Source organism: Eptesicus fuscus, chromosome 7 (assembly GCF_027574615.1).
Source record: "Eptesicus fuscus isolate TK198812 chromosome 7, DD_ASM_mEF_20220401, whole genome shotgun sequence".
In the NCBI taxonomy this organism is placed as follows: Eukaryota; Metazoa; Chordata; class Mammalia; order Chiroptera; family Vespertilionidae; genus Eptesicus; species Eptesicus fuscus.
Genome location: NC_072479.1, coordinates 52,714,222 through 52,739,631, shown reverse-complemented (window position 1 = coordinate 52,739,631; position 25,410 = coordinate 52,714,222). Strand labels below are relative to the sequence as shown.

The window sequence follows — 25,410 nt, the reverse complement described above, 5'->3', positions numbered from 1 at the left end:
TCTGAAAGGAGAAACCTCAATATGAGGATATTCTGAAGCCCTTACAGAATATAAAACTATACTGAAGAAAAATGGTGGTAGGGGGATGGGTATCCTGAGATTCTAATGGAAAAATTCTGAGGAGCTACCTGGCCTTTTGGGTATCCTTCTGGCTGCTGGCCCCTTTGCCCCTTTCATCAAATCATGTTATTACCTTGGGTTCTTTTTCAGTGTGTTTACAAGAAATTCATGTAGGTCTATTCCAGTGGAGTCCGTATATTCTTGGCTGGAGTCTAAAACCACCACAACAAAATAAATTTAAAATAAATGAAATTGCCTTGCATAATATCTAATCCCAAGCATAATACAACCTGATCAGGAGAGATGAGAACAGGAAAGTAGAATCAAACTTTAGGGGTTTTAGCTTAAAAACCAGAATGACTTTGATTTGCCAACTCCCCCCCCCCCGCCGCCCAATTCCTCATGACAATTATAGAAGGTAGAATCTGAGTCAGTGTTGCATCAGGATTACAGTGAAAAGCCACCTAACTCTCAGTATTTACTGAATGCCCTCACCAAAACAAAGCTGTTTTTATTCTAGTTAAGGAAAATAAGATCCAGGTAAGGTCAGTCAAGACTGAATTTTCCATAATCTCGGCAAATATGCTCAAATGTTGAGTATTTACATGATTTTTTTTGTTTATAACATTTTAATTCCATGGTTGCTTTTTTTCCTCTCAACTATCATTTTATGGACCATGACTTTTTGCTATCAGCCCAAGAGTTTAAAGCCAAAGAGAACTTAATAATAATAATATGCAAATCTGCACTGCTAAAAATAATTACTTCAATCATTCCAAAATATGAAAGGTATCTGGAGGAGCTGCAACCAGTGATGACCCATGTCACTGTTTAATCCAGAGCAAAAATAAAATCAGAACTGACTACAACGTCTTCCTTTGGGTAGCACGTTAATGGAGCAGCTCTCTGTGGTATGGCATGAGCCCCTAAGACAGGGTTGGATAAAGCAGCAAAGAAAGTAACCTTGTTAGGTACCTTGTCAAGCAACCATGAAGTCCATAGGACACAATGAACTGTTGGGTCAGTTAGGCCAGCGGGTGCCAAACTTCAAGATGGAAGGAAAGGGCACTGAAGAGCCAGGCCCTAGAACAGATTAAGAAAGAGGCAAAGTCCTCACCTCTAGACAGCATCTTCCTTGGAACCTTTTCTTTGTTTTTGTCCTTGTCTTCCTTTTCAGAGACATCCTTTGTGGACTTTTCTTCCTCTTTGTCAGAGGGGCAGCTGATGTGCAATTGAATTATATCCTTGGACAAGAATAAAGAGAAATATAATCAAAGGGGAAATGGATTTTAATTCTCCTGTAGCCCCCTTAAATATCAGAGAAGATAAATCTTGGGGAGGCAGCATTCTCTTATAGAAGAGGGTATTTTATTAATTAAATTGTTTTAGCTTTTGTTTCAAAAAAAGGATAAAGGCCTAGCCTTTTCTACAATAACAGCCTTGTATTATATAGGCAGCTCAAGTCACACTGGCTGTTCTTGGTATAAGAATTAGATGGAAATGGTTCTAGCCACCAGAGGGAAAGGATGTGGGTGGGAAAATAAGATCCAGTCCTGGGATCTGCTTGTCTGCATCATCGTGGGTGGTCCAGGTGTGAAAATCTATACTTCATGATCTCACCCATGCCATGCTTTACTATAATGGCTTGTATCGAAGCTCCTGATTTCCAGACCTAATGCTGATGTTGTGGTTGCTATACTAGTTTACCAAACAACTGCCAAACACAAGAGCTACACTTACTCTTATAAAGGACCTACCTGGGTTTCTAGTGGCCCATCAGCAAATGGGGCAGAAGACTCTTCACACACTGCCAGGCTGCGTACCAACTTGAGCTTGGAATTAGACTGAGAAAAAACAAATAACATATAGTATATTCCCTTGGCAGACATTCAGAAAGCTTTTGGCTGAATGATGGACATCCTCTTTGGCTCTGTTGCTGCTTCTATTAAATAAGGTTTTTTAAAAAATGGATCCTACTTGCAGTTCCTGATTCACTTGATAGATAATTCTCCCCACCCCAAAAGAAAGATAATTCTCCTGCTTATAACAGTAGACATATAAAAGCAAAACGGCGACTTTAGACAGATAGGAAAACCGCTTCACTTGGCTCTCCCTTCTCCTCCCCTACCCCACCCTCTCTCCAGCCCAGTGCTCCAATTTCAGGCTCAGAAGTTTACTGGGAATACACAACAGTAGACCTCAGTAGAAAGACCCCAGATTTAAGAACCAAAAGCCCTAGCTTTAACTCCTGTTTTTTTGCTTATGGACTACGAGAACTTGAGCAAATTACTTGACCTCTCTGGGTCTCTGTTTTTCCATAAAACTGTGATAAAAATACTTGAAGAGCTGTTGTGAGAATTAGATGACACAAGGTATATAAACATATATATCATAAATAATGCCTTGTGTACAGCAGACAGTAAATGCTAAATGACTCTAAACCTTAGGTGCTAAGGATAGAAAGAAGTGTCTAAGAAAAGAATAAAGAGAAAGATAGAAAACATTCTAACAATTGGGAATTAATGTGATAAAAAGTGAATCCATTTGGTTTATTTCTACTGGAGGGAGAATCCCAAAAAGGTCTGAAATCCATTTTGCAAATCACTGCTCTCCTAGGGATCTTCAAAGTAAAAAACTATAGAGTGACTTATAAGAAATTTACCTATAAACATTTACTGAGTTTTTGCATTAAAATCAAGGTTTACCATGAATACAAAAGTACAAAACTTGGTATATGTATTCTATGTAGAGCAGTATAGTGAAAAATACTTGCAAGTCTGCCCTGGCCCATGTGGCTAAGTTTGAGCATCAACCCAAGCACCGAAGGGTCGCAGGTTTGATTCCTAGTCAAGGACACATACTTGGGTTGCAAGTTGGATATCCCTCCTGGTGGGGTTGTCGATGGGAGGCAACCAATCAATGTGTCTCTCTCACATCTCTCTCTCTCTCTCTCTCTCTCTTCCTTCCTTTCCACTCTCTTAAAAAAAAATAAAAAAAAAAACCTCAATGAAAAAATATCCTCGGGTGAGAATTAACAAAAACAAAACAAACCAACAAATAAAAAACTTGTAAGTCTGAAGAACTGACTTCAAGCCTAGTTCTGCCACTTACTAATAAATGTCCTTTGTCAAACTCCCTCAATCTCTATAAGCCCAAGTTTCCTCAGCTGTAAAATGAAGATAATAACTATCTTACTTAACTCAAAAAGTACAGGAAGGCCCTAGTGGTTTGGCTCAGCAGATAGAGCATGGGCCTGCGGACTGGAGGGTCCTGGGTTCAATTCCAGTCAGGGGCACATGCTCAGGTTGTGGGCTCAATCCCCGGTGGGGGGCGTGCAGAAGGCAGCCGATCGGTGGTTATCTCTCATCATTGATGTTTCTACCTCCCTCTCCCTTCCTCTCTGAAATCAGTCAATATATATTAAAAAAAAAAAAAAAAAAGTTCAGGAAGGCCCTAGCTGGTTTGGCTCAGTGGATAAAGTGTTGGCCTGCGGACTGAAGGGTCTGGGTTTGATTCCAGTCAGGGGCACATGTTCGAGTTGTGGGCTCGATTCCCAGTGGGGGTTGTGTGGGAGGTAGCCGATCAATGATTCTCTTTCATTGATGTTTCTATCTCTCTCTCCCTTTCCCTTCCTCTCTGAAATTAATAAAAACATATTTATTATTATTATTATTTTTTATTGATTTTTACAGGGAGGAAGGGAAAGGGATAGAGAGCTAGAAACGTCGATGAGAGAGAAACATCAACCAGCTGCCTCCTGCACACCCCCTACTGGGGATGTGCCCGCAACCAAGGTATATGCCCTTGACCGGAATCGAACCTGGGACCTTCCAGTCCACAGGCCGATGCTCTATCCACTGAGCCAAACCGGTTTCGGCTAAAAACGTATTTTTTTTAAAAAAGAAAAAAATTTCAGGAAGAAGTGATATAGCAGTGAATACCCTCTGTTTGAACTTTAATATCAAGAACATCACTGTGGATTAGGCCATATAAAGCAAGACACAGAGTCAATTTTCATACATAGTGGCCTTCTTTAAACCGAAGCAACAAAATGGCTGGGACACTCTTAAATTCTGCCATTATTTTTCTGGGGGAAAAGGGTGGATGCCCTTAATTATTATTTCTGGTGATAATTCTTCCCACTGCAAGAAAAGTTTAACATTTTACAGTTTTCCAACTAAAATTAATATGCTAGCACACACTAATAATATACAGTCCTCCCTGATAACACTACTTAAAATAATCTGTGATGTGTTAATTTTATCATACAATGATTAAAAATTAAGTCTTCCTCCCTGTCCAACCTAAAAAGTAAAATATAAAAAAAGGGGGGCTATATTTTTAGGATGTTCAAAATCTTGAATCATTTCTACCAATAGGGCACGATTTATCTAAAAAAAAAAAAATCATAAAGGAAAAAAAAATGTAGAGGGGAAAAAAGTAAGACTCATATAGCAGCTATTCTCAGAGAAGCCAGAGCTGAGCAGAGAGACTAGCATTACAGTAGAACTAGGACAAATTTGCTCAGGCTTTTGTGGGAGGCTCTGGCTGGGTATCCCACAGTTATCAGAAATACCTGTGGCTGAATCAGATAATGAAGAAAAATATTAAAATAGGATGTATGTGCATGCATGTTTCTGTGTGTGCACATGTGCATGTATATTCGCAATTAGGCAGAAAACTTTGCCTATGTATAATGCAAATAAATGAGATATTAGTGATAAGTCCATTTGTAAAATGTATTACTAATAACACCAGAAAAGAAGCTATAGAGAAAAGGTGCTCACCTTGGCTCTTTTCCTGGCATGACCATGGTTGGATGTCCGCCTCTGTTAGAAGAAGATTAGAAAATATTAAAGGTGGGGAAAAATCAATACAGGTTAAAAGCAATACAAGTTTACAAAGAGAAAGCACTAACTGTAAAACTATTACATAGCCAAATTATTATGAGACCCACTTGCTGTGGTTATTCCCCTGTGCTACAACTCTAGCAACCATGACACAGAAGCCACTACAGGCCACTTATAGACAAATCATCATTCACCATGTAGATAAAAAGTAGGAAGACACTGACTGGTTGGCCTATTCCACAGATAGGTAAAAATTACTTTTGGGTAAACCATAGAACACTCTTGTTTATGATGCTTGTAGACATGAAATATGACTCCTAACCCTCACTTATAACAACATCTTTATAGGACAATCCATTCAGAGTTCCAATCTGAGATGTCCAAATCATATGTCCCTATTGCTGCAGAAATGGAATAAAGATCTTGTCAACTGTCTTCCTCATAGAATTGTCCCAGTTCTAAGCTCCTGGTGGTGACTCTTATTATAGACTGCCTGGGTCAGGAATATAAGATGGGACAGGATAAAAAGTAGGGAGAATGGAAGATATGGATAAAACCTCCAGAGCAGGGGAGAAACCAAGATGGCGACATAGGTAAACACCTGAACTTGCTGCCTTGCACAACCACTTCAAAACTACAACTAAAAGACAAAACGGACATCATCCAGAACCACAGGAAGGCTGGCTAAGTGGAAATTCTACAACTAGAAGGGAAGAGAAAAGCACACTGAGACTCACAGGAACTGTGGAAGTAAAGTGCAGAGGTACGGAGGTGCACACGCGGAGAGGGCTGGCAACTGAGTACGAGGCTGGCTTTTTCAATCCTCAGGGAGACACAAGCTCCCGACTGCTCTGAACTCCTGTTCCGGGCGAGACTCTGGGGACCCAGACTCATACAGGGTGAAACTGGACTATCTGGCAGCGGGCGGAACTCGAGGGCGGCTTTCTCTCAGAGGTGCTTGCAGCGATTACTACGGGACACTGAGACCCAGGGGCCTCTTAGGGCAGGGCTGACGGGAAGCCATTGCTGTTTGCTCCGCCCTGAGACTCCGCCCCACCAAGCTGTGCACAGAGGCTTTTGCATATGATTGGCCTGGTCCTTTGAAATCTAAACTTACCTAACAAACTGCAGCTGAGTCAGAGAGGCTCAGAACATCTAAAAGAAGGCCCAAGGCCCCACAGCAGCCTGCATTGCTTCACAGCTGGGCCTCATCTGGGCACTTCCAAAATGCAAACAAAGAAGAGAAATCTGCAGATCTCTCTGTAGCTCCTGCTAAATTAGCACCTCCTTGGAGATCCAAGAGCCAGTGTACCCAGGGGTCAGAGTAGGACCATCCAGATTACAACTCCTCAGATCCATAAGGGACACACTCAGGGGGAAGACTCAGTGAGCACCAAAGCCCCACTGAAGCAAGTCTTGTCTCATAAGGGTGTCTCCAGCACAGTTCTTCCATCATAGACACAGCTGATCCTCACAGCCAATTGGCCTGGAGGTCAATTCCTCCCAGTGACACCAACAACAATCAAGGCTTAACTACAACAAGACTGTGCACACAGCTCACAAAGGGGTGCACCAAGAATGTCCACCTCAGGTAACTGAGGAGGCTGAGCCACTGGGCCCTATAGGACACCTAGCACACAAAGCCATTCTATCAACTCAGGGAAGCAGCCAAAATGTGGAGACAAAGAAACAGGTCACAAATAAAAGAAATGGAGGAAAGCAAACGACTGGATATAGAGTTCAAAACCATGGTTATAAGGTTTTTCAAGAATTTTCTAGAAAAGGCCAATAAATTTAGTGAGACCCTTGAGGATATGAAAAAGGACCAACTGGAAATTAAGCATACACTGACTGAAATAAAAATAATATACAGAGATCCAACAGCATACTAGAGGATCACAAGAATCAAGTCAAAGATTTGAAATACAAAGAAGCAAAAAACACCCAACCAGAAAAGAAAAAAGAATCCAAAAATATGAAGATAGTGTAAGGAGCCTCTAGGACAACTTCAAGCGTACCAACATCCAAATTATAGGGGTGCCAGAAGAAGAGAGAGAGCAAGATACTTAAAACCTATTTGAAGAAATAATGACTGAAAAATTCCCCCACCTGTTGAAAGAAATAGACTTCTAAGTCCAGGAAGCACAGAGAACCCCAAACAAAAGGAATCCAAAGAGAACCACACCAAGACACATCATAATTAAAATGCCAAGAGCAAAAGACAAAGAGAGAATATTAAAAGCAGCAAGAGAAAAACAGTTACCTACAAGGGAGCACCCATACGATTGTCAGCTGATTTCTCAACAGAAACTATGCAGGCCAGAAGGGAGTGGCAAGAAATATTCAAAGTGATGAATAGCAAGAACCTACAACCAAGATTACTCTACCCAGCAAAGCTATCATTCAGAATTGAAGGTCAGATAAAGAGCTTCACAGATAAGAAAAAGCTAAAGGAGTTCATCACCACCAAACCAGTATTATATGAAATTCTGAAAGGTATTCTTTAAGAAGAGGAAGAAGAAGAAAAAGGTAAAGATAAAAATTATGAACAACAAATACATATCTATCAACAAGTGAATCTATAAATCAAGTGAATAAAACATCTGATGAACAGAATAATCTGGTGAATATAATAGAATCAGGGGCATAGAAAGGGAGTGGACTGACAATCCTCGGGGGGAAAGGAGTGTGGGCGGTGCGGGAAGAGACTGGACAAAAATCATACACCTATGGATGAGGACAGTGGTGGTGGGAGGTAAGAGCATGGGGTGGGGTGGGAACCGGGTAGAGGGGAGCTATGGGGGGAAAAAAGAGGAACAACTGTAATAATCTGAAAAATAAAGATTAAAACAAAAACAAAAAACCTCCAGAGAAAAGGGAGGAAAAGAAGAGTGGGTAAGGAGTAGGATAGAAGATGAAGGATGAGGGACTGAGATGGGAGGAGGGAAGAAACAACTAATTAATTGATGAAGTTTCTGAATAGCTGAACAGTCAAAATGCAGCTTTTGGGAAGAGGCTGGGTAGGGCTTATGTACGGGATGAGATACTTAGGGCTTCTGAAATGTTTGGAATGGGACTCACTGACACTGGGGTAAGAGAGAACTGAGGCTGGTGGGTTAGGGAGGGAAAACAAGACAAAGTCAGAGTACCAGCACGCTTCTGGGTAGGTGAGGATTTCTTTTTCTTTGTTGTCTTCACTAGTTACTGAATAAGACAACTACAATGCAAAGTGGAGAACCAGAAGAGTGAAAGGAAAAAGTAAGAAATGACAATGACGGTGTATCTGGTCAATGGCAAGATCTGTTACAGTAAGGGAAGAGTAAGAGCCATAGTTCAGGAATATGAAATAGTATTTTGTCATTATTTTTTCAGATAGGTAATAACACAAATAACACAAACATTCAAGAGGTATTAATGGGGCATCTGTCCTCCAGCTACCTGGTTCTCTCAATTAATACTGAATTTCTTATAATCTTTCCAGAGATCTTTTATGAATATAAGCTTATCATACATGTGTATATACACAAGTTTGTTTGTTTTTAAACCAAATAGAAGTAGGTTGTACACACTTCTCTGAACCTTGCTTTTAAACTTTTTTTTTTTCATGGATATAATTTTATAGAAGATGAGAGGCCCGGTGCACAAAATTCATGCATGGGTGTGTGTGTGTATGTCCCTCAGCCCAGCTTGCACCCTCTCTAATCTGGGACCCCTCGAGGGATGTCTGACTGCCCATTTAGGCCTGATCCCACCAGGACTGCTGGCTCCAAACCGCTCACCTGCCTGCTTGCCTGATTGCCCCAACCCCTTCTGCCTGCCTGCCTGATCACCCCCTAACCACTCCCCTGCCAGCCTGATCGACACCTAACTGCTCCCTTGCCGGCCCAACTGCCCCTAACTGCCCTCCCCTACTGGCCTGGTCACCCCTAACTGTCCTCCCCTGCAGGCCTGGTCACCCCCAACTGCCCTCCCCTGCCAGCCTGGTTGCCCCTAACTGCTCTCCCCTGCAGGCCTGGTCACCCTCAACTGCCCTCCCCTGCCAGCCTGGTTGCCCCTAACTGCTCTCCCCTGCTGTCCTGATTCCCCCAACTGCCCTCCCCTGCAGGCCTGGTCCACCCCAACTGCCCTCCCTTGCAGGCCTGATTGCCCCCAACTGCCCTCCCTTGCCGGCCTGATCACCCCTAACTGCCCTCCCCTGCCGGCCTGGTCACCCCTAACTGCCCTCACCTGCCGGCCTGGTCCCCCTACCTGCCCTCCCCTGCAGGCCTGGACCCCCTACCTGCCCTCAACTGCAGGCCTGGTCCTCCCTAACTGCCCTCCCCTGCAGGCCTGGGTCCTCCCCAACTGCCCTCTCCTGCAAGCCTGGTCCCCCCCCAACTGCCCTCCCCTGTCGGCCATCTTGTGGCAGCCATCTTTGACCACATGGGGGCAGCCATCTTGTGTGTTGGAGTGACGGTCAGTTTGCATATTACCTCTTTATTATATAGGATCTACTGTCTTTATTAATGGCTATATGGTATTCCATTGTATGGATGTTTCATAACTTATTTTACCAATCCCTTAAATTACACCATTTTGGATGTTTCTGATCGTTTGTTAGTATAAAAAATGTTTCAATGACCATAACACTGAGTATACCTAAAAATAAAGTATATTTGTAGTCCATTTAAAAATTTTATAAAGTATTACCAATTGCCCTTCAATAAGGTTTTACCAATTTATAACCCTATAGTAAATGTATGTATAAATCTGTTTATTTTCCAAAATGGATAGTTTTCATCCAATAGTCAAACATATATTAAAAGCATAATATATCTATTAGACACCATGCTAACTACTAGAGGATACAGAGATAAAAGACACAAACCTTGTCAAAAAGGAACTCATAATCCTGTTGAAGAAGACAAATAGACAATTACAATACAGTACATTAAGTATATTACAGAGGTTCTTGTGGAGTGCTACAGGAGCACACAGCATAAGTGTCTAACTCAGACCTAGCAATATTGAGTGTCTGTAAGGAACTGTGTTGGGCCTTAGAGATACAATGATAAGCCCAAACTGACCTAATCCTGGGCCTCGTAGAGCTTAGAGTTCTGTGGAGAAGGTAGACATTAGTTGAAGAATTATACAATATAGACCTGCAATGGGTGAGTAAGGTTGTCAATGAAGGCTTCTAGGAGAAAGACACATTTGGATTGAGTTTTGAAGGATAAATAGATATTAGACAAATGGCAGATGAGGGAAAGAATACAAAGGAGGGCATTCTAGGTAGAGAAAGCTTGTATAAAAGCATGCTTTCCCAAAACTTTTCAGTCCCTATTTATAACAAGGTCAAAGATTTATATCACATAAGGCTGAAGCATAGGACACCAGAGGTGGATGACTGACAGGTAAGGGACTAGGTCACAATATGTCATGCTGACAAATCTGGGACTTAGCCTAGGGCAATAAGACACACAGAAAGTTTGAGGAGAATTAACACAATCCATTATTTCTTTCATAACCATCTTTCTAAAGCAGTATGGTACATGAATCAGAAGGGATTACAAGTTTAAAGGCAGAAAGCCTAGCTAGGAGGCCATAATCAGTTGATAATTGAAAGACTCAGCTAGGTTCAATATGTGTTAAAAGTCAGAGTCTGCCCATTCTAAACTGAATCTCAGAACCTGCCTTTTATACTACTGTTTCCATGCAAAAGATGTTCTGAGCTCCAATTGCTGATTCCAAGAATATGTCTCACACAGTATAAGTAATCAAAGTCCCTTTTCCCCAACTTTTCCCCAATGCATAACAGGTGCTCCCTTGACAGCATTAGTAGATTCTTGGGAAGACTTCTAGAGTGTAAGTCAGGGGGAAGGTAGGAAAAAGAATAGCACTTTTAGTGTTGTTTAGTGTACATGATCTTTTGGGAAATGGCAGAGGGGAGAGGGCTTCCAAAGGGTGGCCAAAAAGACTGGAGACTTTGTAGAAGGAGCATGGGCTCCAGTAGATGGCAGCAGCAGCTCCACCTGCTCTAAGCAGCTGCAAAGGAGTCAGAGGGAAACAGGTTCCCCTCTCCCTGCCCAACCTATTTGTATATCTAGGTGAAGACTTTTTTAAACCAAGTGAGTATCCATAAGGCATATAAAACCTATAAACATCCTTTCTTTTCTTTTCTTTTCTTTTTTTTTTTTCAATTTCTTTATTGATTAAGATATCACATATTTGTCCTCATCCCCCCATTCCCATCCCAAACCCCTCCCCATGCATGCCCCCACCCACCTGTTGTCCGTGACCACTGGTTAGGCTTATATGCATGCATACAAGTCCTTTGGTTGATCTCTCCCCCTTACCCCCACCCTCCCCTACCTTCACTCCCTTTCTTTTCTACCTGCCTTAAAGAAATACATAAAATAGGAGTTCAGAACACAGCTTAAAATAATCTCCTGAGAACAGAGTAACTTGGACCCAAAAGTTCATTTAATTATCATCTTCCAAGTACCATGACAGTGCATAATTAAACTTTCTTCATATATCTGCCCTGGGGAATTAAAATTCATTATTGGTACCAGTGGAGGCTAGAAGTATAGATGGAACAGTGGCAGACTGTCTCCACAAACTCTGGAAGGATGAACAGGGAATGAAAACTCACATGCAAGATAATGGAAGGAAAAGCAGCCAGGACAGAGATCTGGCAAACTGTTAAGAGGAAAGACAACATAATATTTCAGAGAGCTGTCTGATTTTAATTCATCTCTTTATGCTATTGCTGTTTTAATCTTTAAAGAAGACAAGGCCTAGGTGTATTGGGTTGTCAAAGGAAATTATGCTTTAAGTTTCCATACTCTCCAAAATGTTGGTGCTACTGCTTTTTAAACTAATTTACTAGAGTTAACAGTCTATTTCCTAAGCATATAATAAATACTAGTTTCATTCCTGGGCATGAAGGAAAGGATATATGTAATTTGGGCTAGGATAACAGAGGAAACCAGCAGTGACCATGGAAGAAGAGAAGGACTGGGAACAAGTAAGCTGGATGAGATTCAGAGTCTGGGATGCTTGGGTACAAAGAGGAGCCCTGAAGGAAGCTCAGCTGACCATCACCTACTGCCATCACATCTGCACTGTCATACAAATCTAGATGGAGAACATGGCAACCAAACAGTGAAATTCCTCTCACTTACATTTACCAAATAGCAAGTTCAGAGACTATTTCTGATCCAGAAAATGCTGACTGCTTTAACACAACCAGGATATGAATTTAACACTGTGTAAAACCAGGCAGCCCCAGTTTTAATAGTTTCTTGTATGAGCCATATTATGACTTGTTAAATGTGTTTGTATACAGTTTATTTTTTGATAGTTAAAAAATATCAAAATATAGCAAGCAGTGTAACTCAGGTCTAAATGGATTAGGGCTTTCACTCTTGTCTTCTTTCGACTTCATTATGGAATCTATAACAAAAAGGGAAGGAGATATTTCTTGAGAGCTGAAGTTGTTTTTTTAAAAAATATATTTTATTGATCTTTTACAGAGAGGAAGGAAGAGGGATAGAGAGCCAGAAACATAGATGAGAGAGAAACATCGATCAGCTGCCTCCTACACCCCCCCCACTGGGGATGTGCCTGCAACCAAGGTACATGCCCTTGACTGGAATTGAACCTGGGACCCTTCAGTCCAAAGGCCAACGCTCTATCCACTGAGCCAAACCGGTTTCGGCTGAAGTTGGGTTTTTAGGAGAATCAAGTGTTCTTATAAGTGACTGGCTTCCTATAGATCCCCCAATACCACCTACAAAGACCCTTCTGTTCAGGTATGAAGAGTGTGCATATATGCACTTCTAATCCTTACCTGTGTCTCCTGACGCAAACTGGTTTCTTCACTCTCTTTCTCAATTTCTTCTTTACTTGGAGTCTTAGATATAAACTTGTTTTTGCTTACAGATTCTTCTACCAGTTTTTTTTCTGATTCTTTCATTATTTCCAAGGTCTCTTGAGTAGTGTTACTATTAGACATCTTCTTCAATAGAATACAGTAGGCTCTATGGACTCCTAAAGAAACATCAAATGCATTAAATAGGAGGTGTGTATTCATACTTAACACACCACACAAGACTTGTATTGCACATATAAGTCTTCAGCGGCTTCCCTATAACCCAGAAAAAGGCTCTCTGACAAACACTATCTTTGGATCTGTTTATTTTCCTCTTTTTGTTGTTGTTTTGTTAATCCTCACCTGAGTATATTTTTCCATTGATTTTTAGAGAGAATAGAAGGGAGAGGGAGAGACAGAGAGAAACATCGATGTGAGAGAGACACATCAATTGGTTACTTCATGCATGCACCCTGACTAGGGCCAGGGAACCTGCAACCAAGGTACGTGCCCTTGACTGGAATCAAACCCGGGACCCTTCAGTCCGTGGGCCGACACTCTATCCACTAAGCCAACCCAGCTAGGGCTGTTTATTTTCTTTTTTAAAAAAGCTTTATCGAGGTAAAACTTTATACAATAAACTGAATATATTTAAAATGTAGTTTAATCAGTTACAATGGTTTCACATGCATATATCTGTGAAACGATCGCCACAGTCAAAATAATAAGCATATTTATCACCCCAAACTTTGCCCCTTCTCCTTGGTAAGCCCTTCCTCCCTTCCCCACCTTTCCCAGCCAACCATTGATCTGCTGTCACTACACATTCGTCTCCATTTTCTAGAATTTTAGTCATACATTATCTGGATTCTTTTACTCAGCATAATTATTTTGAGAGTCACCAGGATTTGCTTCTAAAGCAATGTAGTATGAATCCTCTTGGCACCTATTCCCCTCCCTTGTTCCCTACAGCAATCTGCACATATTTTTAGCTTGAGTACTTCAAAGAGTTAACTCACTAGACTCTCCAGAAAGAAAAATCTATAAAAAATAAAAGCATAATATGCTAATTAGACCGGACGACCTTCCAGATGAAGCCGGGGCTGCAAGGGAAGCCCGGGTGAAGCCGGTGCCGGCAACTGGGGGAAGGAAGGCCTACTCTTGCAAGAATTTCGTGCATCGGGCCTCTGGTATATTATAAAGCTCTATTCACTAACAGAGAGGACCAATCTCCTTTCCTAAGGGAGAAATTCTACAGCTGTCACAAACCACAACATTGTTACCAACTTTAAGCCTCTCCCCCATCAAAAAGCAGCAAAATCAAAAAATGGTTATAGAATCTTAATTTTTTTTCCCTTTAACTTAAGCAAGCTGAAAAAGCAAGAAGAGTACTCTAGTTATATGTCCTTAAGAAAGACTGGGTCTCTTCCTGGAGGAAGAGAGAATCTTTTCTTTGTTATTCACTATGTGTTCAGTCATTCTACTGCATTCCAGGGATACAGAGTATCTGTAGTGCAGGGGTGGTCGGCTCTTTATCACTTACTATTGCTACCTGGGAAATCCTGTAATGAAGTCAACACAGTTCTCCAAGTATACATTCAGAAACAGAAGTTAATGCTCTACACAGATTCAAGTCCTCAACCACTGAAGTCATTCCACTTAGCTCCAACAATGGTTTGCAGAGATTTCTCCTTACATGGTTAATGACTGTATTTTAATCCTGAATACTTTCCCTCCTTTAAAAATAGACTGAAAACTCTCTCAAATGTCATGACTATTCCATGTAGCCCTAGAAATGAGCTAAACAAACAAACAATCGGCAATGCTTAAAAAAAAAAACACACCTTTCACATGAGACATTTTTTCCTTTTTCAAATCAATTTAACGGTTAAGACCCAGAGACTCTTAAGAAGCACAGGTAAGTTCATCCTGGCGTAAGTTAAGATAGTCTGCAAGATCATTTAAAAAAAAAAATTTTTTTTTTCTGTTTTCTTTTTTTAAATTTCTTTTAGGTGTCACATATTTGTCCTCATCCCCCCATTCCCATCCCACACCCCTCCCCACGGATGCCCCCACCCCCCTGTTGTCCTTAACCATTGGTTAGGCTCGTATGCATGGATCATTGCTTTGTTTACCTTGTGGCAGTTCTTGAGCAGCTGTCTGGAAACTTAGTTTGCATAGTGCTAGATAAATTCCCTTTAAAAGGCCAGAAAGTCATTCATATAATCGTAGTCATACATCTGAATTTAAAGATGAGAAGTATGGGAAGAAACTGACTACAAAAGAAAATGGCCGATGTTCTATTTTTTAATTAACTGATTCAATACCTAGAGGCTTCTATAAAAAGAGTTATAACCTACAGAGCTTTATGGATCATTTGTTGTACATAAGAACTGCATATACACATATATTTATCCACCTCCCCTCTCCATGGGTAAATCAAGCCTCCATTCTCTTCAGTTTGAAATATAGTAAAACTTAGTGCATGCCCTCTCCGTATCCCTTAGCTCGAAAACATCAATAATGATCAGAATTGGAAAAGTTCTTAGATGTCACCTCATGCAATCTCCCCCCATTCCCCCAAAGAAGAGCTCCTAGAAAACTCCTGAGACTGATAATTTCACTATTTCTTAAACAGTTTTAACTGTTATATAGTTGCACCCTATCCCAAGCTACAAACTGCTTCAATCTTTATTCTAAATCTGCCTTAGGATCACACAAAATTAAGTTTACTTCTTTTTCACATGATAGAACATTTTTATTTTTATTTTTTAGGCTTAAATAGCCTCACACAGATTTCTCTGTCAGAAAGAGAAGTTGAGGGGTGGGAAGGTGGGGGAAATGGATGAAAGTGGTCAAAAGGTACAAACTTACTGTTACAAGATAAAGAAATACTAGGTATATAATGTACAGCATAATGACTATAGTTAACATTGCTGTATGATAGATCTTAAAAGTTTTCACTATATGGAAAAAACATTTTTTGGTAATTATATGAGGAGATGGATGTTAACTAAACTTATTGTGGTAATCATTTCACAATATATGTATGTCAAGTCATTATGTGGTACACCTTAACCCTTTGCACTGGCTTGCTTTTTTCTCGATTCCTTTATTCTACTCGAGATTTACTTTTTTAAATACCCCCGATTTTACAAAGCACGGCAGTAGAATAAAAAACTGGAGTTTCTTTTCATACAAACTTATTTATTTGGATATTTTTATATTTCAAATTATTGTTGCTGCTACCGATGCTAACCGTGTCGAGTCACACTCGACATCTGAGTGCAAAAGGTTAAACTTACCAGAGCTGTAGGTCAATTAAATCGCAATAAAACTGGAGAGAGAGAGAGAGGTAATATGGAAAAATACAAAGTAGCTGGTTGTTTCTTTTTCCAGGATGGGCCTCAATTATAAAATAGGTATATTTCTTCAAATCACAGCGACAACTTTGCTGCTCCTCTTCACATGTCGGTCAGAAAAGGCTCAACTATCTGAATACTTAGACTAACTTCACGAAGTCTCAGCACTAAGGAAAAAACCCCAATCAAACAAAAAATGATTTTTTCATAACAGTCCATATTGGAATAGGGTTACATATTCCAACTCAAGTTTTAAGGAGCCACATGGTTTCCAGGTTTCCTTCATTCATTGAGAAACAGAAAAACTTGCGCTTTAGATACTTTAACACAACCATAAAACAGTTAGTGATTAATGCATCTATTTTTAATAATTTTGAGAGTCCTCTCAACTGAGATCACTGGCCTCTTGAAGAGCTCTGTAAAACAAAGTAATTCTTACTCTGAGGAAAAATAAAGCAGCAGAGGAAAAGGTATACTATACTGGCTGCCTACTTAAATCTCCCCTTTCTTCTACACTCAATCTATCCCAGACTTTCTTCTGGTGTCTGCCTCCCTCTAAGGACACATGATCAGGGAAGATGATCATATTCCTGAGACCTAGGGGGTGGATTATAATTAGCTGGACCAATTGTGGTAATTCCTTTTCCTTTTTCCTGTTTTGGGAAGGGACAAGTGATTCATCAACAGTAAGACATGAGAGGATTTTGCTGGGTGGGTGTCTTCAAAGAACAGCTTCCTACTGTATTTTATTTTTTTTAAAGGACACTATTAAAAAAAGGTATTTATCTTCTGCTGAAGGTTGTCTTATATGCAGATGATGCCTGGACTGTGATAACATCCTACCAACACATGGAAGATGGTAGAGCAGAGAGAATAAGTCTGGATCCTTGATGCTGTGGTGTAGATCAGACATTGAATTAGTCAATCTGGACCCCCCCTAGCTCTGTACTTCTTGATGTGTGAGGTCACAAATCCTCTTATCATTTAAGCTATTTTGAGTTGAGTTTACTGTTCCTTCTAGCTAAAAGCACCTGAGATTGTCAGAAAGGGTATGTTAAGCCCTGGCTGGTGTGGTTTGATTGATTGGAACGTCCTCCTGTATACTGAAAAGGTTTTGGGTCCAATTCCCACTCAGGGCACATAATCTAAGTTGTGGGTTTGATCCCCAGTTGGGGTGCATGAGAGGTAACCAATTGATATTTTTCTCTCACATCAATGTTTCTCTCTCTTAAAAAAAATCAATAAACATCCTCAGGTGAGGATTAAAAAAAGAGAGGGGGGGAGTAGTATCTGGACCAGACAGAGAAGCCTAGCTCCACACACAGAAACGACTGACAGGGACAGAGATAATAATAATCAGCTAAAAATTTTGGAATGTTTACATTGTGCCAGGCACTATTCTAAAGTGTTTTATGTATCTCATTTAATCTTACAACAATCCTATGAGATAAATATTATTATCATCACTCTTTTACAGATAAATAAACTGAGTCACAGAAAAGTTAAATAATTTGCTAAAGGGTATATAACTGGTACACGGAAGAACTAGGACTCAAAGTCAGGAAATACAGCTCTAGTGCTTGCTTTCTTAACCTTTATGCAATACTGCTTCTAACTAAGGCCAGGTAAGAAAATGGAAAAGTCTATCAAAGACACAAAGGAGCCCAAGCTGGTTTGGCTCAGTGAATAGAGCGTCGGCCTGAAGACTGAAGGGTTCCGGGTTCGATTCCAGTCAAGGGCACATGCCTGGGTTGTGGGCTCGATCCCCAGTAGAGGCATGCAGGAGGCAGCTGATCAATGATTCTCTCTCATCATTGATGTTTCTATCTCTCTCTCTCCCTCTCATTTCCTCTCTAAAATCAATAAAAATAAAAATATTTTTAAAAAAAGACACAAAGGAATCATGGAATCTCATAATTGCAAGGGGACTGAGCTCCCTCTTCCTGTACCCACAGTCCTCCACAGTCAGGTTCCCCAAATCATCAGTAACTCTGAAAAGTGGTTGCACTGACCCTGCTTGTATATACCTCTAGTGAAGGGAAAGTCTTTACCTCTAGATACAAACGTGTGTGTGTGTGTGTGTGTGTGTGTGTGTGTGTGTGTGTGTGTGTGTTATAAAGGCAAAACTCATCTTCCTAATCTCACTTCCATGTCAGCCTCTTACAGAGGCAACTTTATCTTCATTTTCTAAACATTCTCAGCTTCTTAAATCAGGTCTTCATATCACATGGTCTTAAGTCTCCTCACCATTTTACTTGTAGGGTAAAAGAGGCTGTCCTCAAGTTAACAAAGGCAAATAATGAGGGGTCAGAATGTTACTATTCTAGAGTCAAGATCCATCAGAAGATACACTGAGCTCAAAACAGAATTTCTTGAGCTCTTTCATCCTCCAAAATAACCTTTAACTACAGTCACTTCCAGTCCTATAATCCTATACAAAAGGCTCTCCTTACTTTTAGGGCATAAGGATTCCTGGAAACAAATTTTTCTGGGCCAAACAAAAGCAAAAGATGCAGCTCAGGGACAAGACAATTAATTTACCTAAAAATGAAAAAGCCTTAAAAATAAAAAGTGAGATTAAAGCCAGTAGAAAAGGTTTAAAAGGCAGAGAAATAATTTTCACTCTTCATGCTTTAGTACAGAGAGGAAACTGAGGCTTGGAAGGTTTTTTGGTGGGAGAAGGAACTATTTCATATCCAACTTGATGAGAACAAAGCAAAGACATTAAGCTCCCAGGAGAGCCTAGATTTGTGCTTCCCTACAACCTATTTGTGCACATTGTACATTTCATCCAGGCAAACAGCACAATTTTAAGACAGAATGTCTCCTGAGGACACTGAGTGGGCTCAAAGCTACACAGAGAGGGCTGTCAGAATTGGGGGGCAAGGAGAGGGAGTGAGGAAATAAGATGATACAGGGGATGATGACTGGGAGCCAAGATTTAGCAATTTTCAGAGAGAATACTGCATATTCCCCATAAATTTTTTGACTGCCACGGTAAGTACCTGCCAGAGCATAGTGATATTATATATCCTTCCATCAACTCTATAAGCAACGTTCTAGGCACTGGGCCAAAAAGAATACATTATATAGGGACACTCAGAAACAGAAGGGCAGTTTCATTTTCTCCCTTTCAATCCATGGCCAAATAGAGAGAATGCAAGCAAGAAGACAGTATCTACAGGCTAAAAATGCTGACATACCCTATGGCAAAATACCTGTAAACTTTCCAGTCCTTTACTAATGTGTATATCAAGACTAAATTACTCCTGCCCAGCGGTGTGGCTCAGTGGTTGAACATCGACTCATGAACCAGGAAGTCATGGCAGATTTCAGTCAGGGCACATGCACAGGTTATGGGGGTGTACAGGAGGTAGCCAACAGGTGATTTTCTTTCATCATTGATGTTGCCATCTCTCTCCCTCTCCCTTTCTTTCTCTGAAATCAATTAAAAAGAATATCTTTAAAAAGAGTAAATTACTCCAAAATGATACCAATATTTTAAAAATTGTTTAAAATCTAGGGGATCAAGAGAATGAATACATCAACTGTGGCATATTCAATATAGAATACTATTCAGCAATAAAAAAGAATTAACTTTTGTGTTTGCCTTCCTCTGAGGACCCAGGATCAGAGAAGGTGACCCAATCCCTGAGCCCAGGAGATGGATCTTAATTAGCTAGACAAATGATGGTAATTCTATTTCCTTTTTGAGACAGGCTTGGGAAGGAACAAGTGATCAAATCATCATCAGTGAGACATGAGGGGATTTTGCTGGGTACTGACATACACAAAAACATGACTGATCTCAAAACTATTATGTTAAGTAAAAGAAAGAGGATCTCCCTCCAAAAAACATACAATGTAAGTCCATTTATATGAAATTCAAGAACAGGCAAAACTAGCTTATAATGATTTATACCAGAAAGTGGTTGATTCAAGTTTGGAGAATAAAATATTGATTGGAAAGAGACATAAGGAATCCTTCAGGATTGCTAGAAGTATCTATCTTGTTTGGCGTAGTGGTTACATGGGGTATACAATTGTCAAAACTTAACTGAATGCTTAAGATTGTTATTTAAACACACACACACACACACACACACACACACACACACACACACGGGAAATGCCCTTAGGAGTCAAGACATTGGGGAAAAAACATCCATAAGGTTAAAATATGAGGCTAAAAAAACAAAACTGTAGGTTCTTATGCATGACAAGCTTTGATATTAGAGTTAGGAGTTAAAAAAAAGCACTAATGTTTTTGAGCAAGATTATACAACTCATATCCCCCATGTGTAGTTATATAACTTTCCCAAGGTCACACCACTACTAAGACAACAGAATTCTGGTACTGATTCTAAAGTTTACATTCTTTCTATGACATTGGTTAATATAATTATATAGGTTTCAAATGTACACTTCTGATACCTGATCTGTATATTGCATTGTGTGCCCATTACCCAAAGTCAAATTATCTTCCGTCACTATATATTTGACCCAATTACCCTTTAACACCCCCCAACTCCCTTCTACCGTATTGTTGTCTATGTCTGAGTTTTTGTTTGTTTGTTTTTCTTGTTTACTGGTATTCATTTGTTCTTTCAGTTTTATATCCCACATATGAGTGAAATCATATGATTCTTAACTTTTTCTGTCTACCTTATTTTGCTTAGCATGATAGGCTCAAGATCCATCCATTTTGTCCCAAATGGCAGTATTTCTTTTCTTATGGCTGAGTAGTATTCCATTGTACATATGTACATCTTTATCCAATCATCTATCAAAGGACACTTTGATTGTTTCCATGTTCTGGCCACCGTGAATAATGCTACATGAACACAGTGGTGCATATATCTTTGCAAATAAGTGTTCTCAAATATTTCAGGTAGATACCCAGAAAAGGGGTTGCTGGGTCATATGGTAACTCTATTCTTAATTTTTCCTCCATATTGTTTTCCATAGTGGCTGTAACAGTTTACATTCCCACCAGCAGTAAATGAAGGTTCCTTTTTCTCTACAACCTCTCCAACACTTGTTATTACTTGTCTTGTTGATAATAGCCACTCTAACAGGTATGAGGTGGTATCTCATTGATTATAGTTTCTAACATTGTTTAACCCTTACAAAACTCTTCATTTGGGCTTTTTCTTTCCTTTTTTTCTTTCTTTCAGATAAAGAACCCAAAGCTTTGGAGGAATTAAACAACTTTTCCAGTACATTAAGGGCAAGGGCCGTATTCCACCCAACTGTGTCTGATCTCAAAGCCAAAGTTTTAGGTGTCCCAAAATGGACATTCAGGAGCACTCTGGGATGTGAAATGTGGGATGGGAGGCCTTTCTTTAGAGAGTGAGTGTCAATAGGGGACATATTTGGGGTTTAAAAATTAGGTTTGTAAACTCTTCCATCTTTCCACTCAATCTTCATGAGTAAATTTTTTACAGTATATAGAGTATCTTATTTGATCTTCTCAAGGTATAAAATATTATCTCCATTTTATAAATGAAATACTAGCATTCAGAAATATTAGGTGAATTGTTCAAGGCCATACAGTATATATAAAAAGTCAAAATTCAAACTCAGATCTTTTTTACTCCAAAATTCCATGTTTTTCCCACCACAATGCCCAAAGTACAAAAAACAAAACAGTGTAACTGCATGCCTGAAGAGATAAGTGGCTTACTTGCCCTTGGGAGAAAGACAGGAAAGAAGGCCCTATCTTATATAATAAAAGGCTAATATGCAAATTGACCAAACGGCAGAACAACTGGTCGCTATGATGCGCATTGACCACCAGGAGGCAGATGCTCAATGCAGGAGCTACCCCCTGGTGGTCAGTGCGCTCCCACAGGGGAAGCACCGTTCAGCCAGAAGCCGGGCTCACAGCTGGCGAGCACAGTGGTGGTGGCAGGAGCCTCTCCCACGTCTACAGCAGTGCTAAGGATGCCCGACTGCTGGCTTAGGCACATTTCTAGAGGGGGAAGGGAAGCAGGCCTAAGCTGTCAGTCGGACATCCTCCAAGGGCTCCCGGACTGTGAGAGGGTGCAGGCTGGGCTGAGGGATGCCCCCCCTGAGTGCACAACTTTCGTGCACCGGGCCTCTAGTTGAGCTATAAATGAGATATATGGAATCTTCTCTTCAAAGACATAAAGCATAATATGGGGGAATAGAGTTTAAAGTACTTATGGAACATGTAAAGCTATAATTAAGTAATACTCACCAGGTCCTTGAAAGACTATAGGAGTCAACTATCATAGGTTTTACTAGTACCAAGCCAATAAAAATAATAACAATTGTGCCACTTTTCTAAATCAGGGAAGCATGAGAAAAATCATTCTGTTCAAAAGAATTCACTAGTGTGGTAAGGAAGGCCATAGGAGTTGGCTGGTGCCCAGAGAAATTCCTTAGAAAAGTAAAGAGAGAAACAAGATTAAAATGGTCTTGACATGGCCCGGCTGGTATGGTTCAGTTGGCTGGAGCGTCATTCCATGCACCAAAGGGTCTCGGGTTCTGTTCTTGGTCAGGACACATATCCAGGTTGTGGGTTCGATCCCCAGTCCAGGCGCATACTGGAGGCAACCGAACGATGTTTCCCTCTTGATCAATGTTTCTCTCTCTCAAAAAAAAAAAAAAATTGTTCTAGACATGTACCTTCTTTCTTTGCTCAATATTTGTCATGTACTAAAATGAGAACTACTGGTGATTAGCTCAATCAATTGAAGTGTTAGTTTCTGTTGGCTTCTCTACATTCTTGACCCAAAATGCCTATTTTACTTCATTGAGTGAAACAGAACAAATCAAATTTCTTCTTCTTTTAAACAAAGAGCAGCAGTGAGGCTTTTCCCTCTGCTGCTTCCATTTCCTTTAACTTTATCATAGTAATGCCACTATATAGAAAACATCACAGACTCTTTTTAGAGAGAGTGGAAGTGAGGGGGAAAAGAGAAAAATATTGATGTGAGAGAGTTACATCAATTGGTTGCCTCCCGCATGCATCCCCAATAGGGCATGGGATCCAACCTGCAACCCAATGACCAAGAATTGAACCTGTGTAAGCCACCACTCTAATCACTGAGCCATGCCAGCCAGGGCAACATCACAGAATTTTAGGAATGGAGAGCACCTTAAAAGTTCACACTGTCTTTTCCCATGCCCTGGCAAAATTGCTTCCAACTCAACCCAGACAAGACATTCTGGGAAGAAAAAACAAAAATAAAAAATCACAATTTACTTACTGTCAATGGCATTTCAGGATGCCTTCTATTGCTAACTTAAATGCCATGGAGCTAAGTCTATATTGCCCTACTGTGATGACTTTAGAGGTCAATGCCACCTGTGACTGACCTAAGAGGTCAATGCCATTGAGGAGAAATATAGGGGGCAACCTGGGAGAGGGAGGCTAGCAATCTGAATCTGTGCCAGTGATCAGTGTCCTAGTGCACATTCTTATCAGCCTATAACTAAGTCACTGCCCTTCCTTAGGCAACAGTCAGTTTTCCTGGGTGCTCCCAGTTTGCAGGGGCCCTGGGCTGGGAATTTGGCAGCTTGGATGGAGGGGGGGGGGGGGTCGCTGGCGCCACCCAGGCCAGGCATTTAGATACAATCTAACTTCCCCATTTTAATTGACTCAGGAGGAGCTGTGAAAACCCACCATAAAAGCTGGGTAGAGAGGCCACGCGCCCCCGGGTCCAGGTGAGGCCATGTGTCGCTGGATCCGGGTGAGGCTGGGTCCCGGGTCCGGGTGAGGCCATGCGCCCCTGGGTCTGGGAGAGGCCACGCGCCCCCAGGTCCAGGTGAGGCCGTGTCCCTGGATCCGGGTGAGGCTGGGTCCCGGGTCCGGGAGAGGCCTCGCGCACCTAGGTCCGGGTAAGGCCACGCGCCCCTGGGTCTGGGAGAGGCCACGCACCCCCGGGTCCAGGAGAGGCCATGTGTCCCTGGATCCGGGTGAGGCTGGGTCCCGGGTCCGGGTGAGGCCATGCGCCCCTGGGACTGGGAGAGGCCACGCGCCCCTGGGTCCGGGTGAGGCCATGTGTCCCTGGATCCGGGTGAGGCCTCGCGCACCTAGGTCCGGGTGAGGCCACGCGCCCCTGGGTCTGGGAGAGGCCACGCGCCCCTGGGTCCAGGTGAGGCCATGTGTCCCTGGATCCGGGTGAGGCTGGGTCCCGGGTCCGGGTGAGGCCGTGCGCACCTAGCTCTGGGTGAGGCCACGTGCCCCTGGGTCCGGGTGAGGCCATGTGTCCCTGGATCCGGGTGAGGTCTCTCGCACCTAGGTCCGGGTGAGGCCACGCACCCCTGGGTCTGGGTGAGGCCACGTGCCCCTGAGTCCGGGTGAAGCCGTGCCCCTGGGTCCAGCCGAGACCAAACCAGAGGGAGTCGGACCTCCGTTACCACCATTTGTCCACCACCCAGAGCTGAGGGGTCAGTGCTGACATGTACACATAAGGAACTGGTGGACATTGAAATTGGGTCTCTAAAGAACTGTTGGTCCAGAAAGAAACTCACTACAGACTGATTCATTTGCCTGTCAGCATAACTATTATTGCTCGTCTCACATTCAGTTCTTATAAGTATATCTCTAGTGACACATGATCTCGCTCATCTAGGGGAAATGATGAACAACATAGACTGAAGAACAAGAACAGAACCAGAAACAAGGAGGCATCGATCGGACTATCGGGCCTCAGAGGGAGGATAGGGGAGGGTGGGGGGAGGGGGGAGAGATCAACCAAAGGACTTGTGTGCATGCATATAAGCCTATCCAACGGTTAAGTTCAACAGGGGGTTGGGGCATCCGTGGGGAGGGGTGTGGGATGAGAATGGGGGGATGAGGACAAATATGTGACACCTTAATCAATAAAGAAATTAAAAAAAAAAAAAGCTGGGTAGTTAGGAAACAAAGAAACTTAGGAATATATAGGGGGTGATCTCATTGTATTAGCTGTTCAGGCTTTGGATCTTCAAATCCCCTGAGCTAGTAGCACTGCTTTAAATAAAGGGTTTTTCCTGAATCTCCAGGTATTACTTGTGTATTTTGTGGTTGCTTGGTAAATTCTGCAACACCATCACCTGTCAGGTGAAGAGGACACCTAAGCCAACTATTTAGTATTAAAAGAATCTTTCAAAACCTAAAATTGAATGTGAGACCGGCCAGAGAAATTAGATAGGAATAATCTAATTTCACAAGAAGAAACTGGAAATCTTTAGGATCATTATTCCAGTCTGTGTACTTGTTATGGCAGCTGTAAGAAACTAATACAAGTAGTACTGTGAAGTATCTTTA

At 41.4% G+C, this 25,410-nt stretch overlaps 1 protein-coding gene across 1 annotated transcript in view; it reads right to left on the bottom strand.

Annotated features, from left to right (window-relative positions):
- The window catches only part of R3HDM2 (R3H domain containing 2), a 163,422-nt gene that overhangs the window by 41,900 nt on the left and 96,112 nt on the right, over positions 1-25,410 (bottom strand). The window contains exons 3-8 of the mRNA XM_054718933.1: positions 12,745-12,944; positions 9,778-9,801; positions 4,848-4,889; positions 1,818-1,904; positions 1,178-1,304; positions 194-272 (exon numbers count right to left, since the gene is read on the bottom strand). Coding sequence (XP_054574908.1) covers positions 194-272; positions 1,178-1,304; positions 1,818-1,904; positions 4,848-4,889; positions 9,778-9,801; positions 12,745-12,909 — 524 coding nt within the window. The 5' untranslated portion in view covers positions 12,910-12,944. The remainder of the gene's footprint in view (positions 1-193; positions 273-1,177; positions 1,305-1,817; positions 1,905-4,847; positions 4,890-9,777; positions 9,802-12,744; positions 12,945-25,410) is intronic.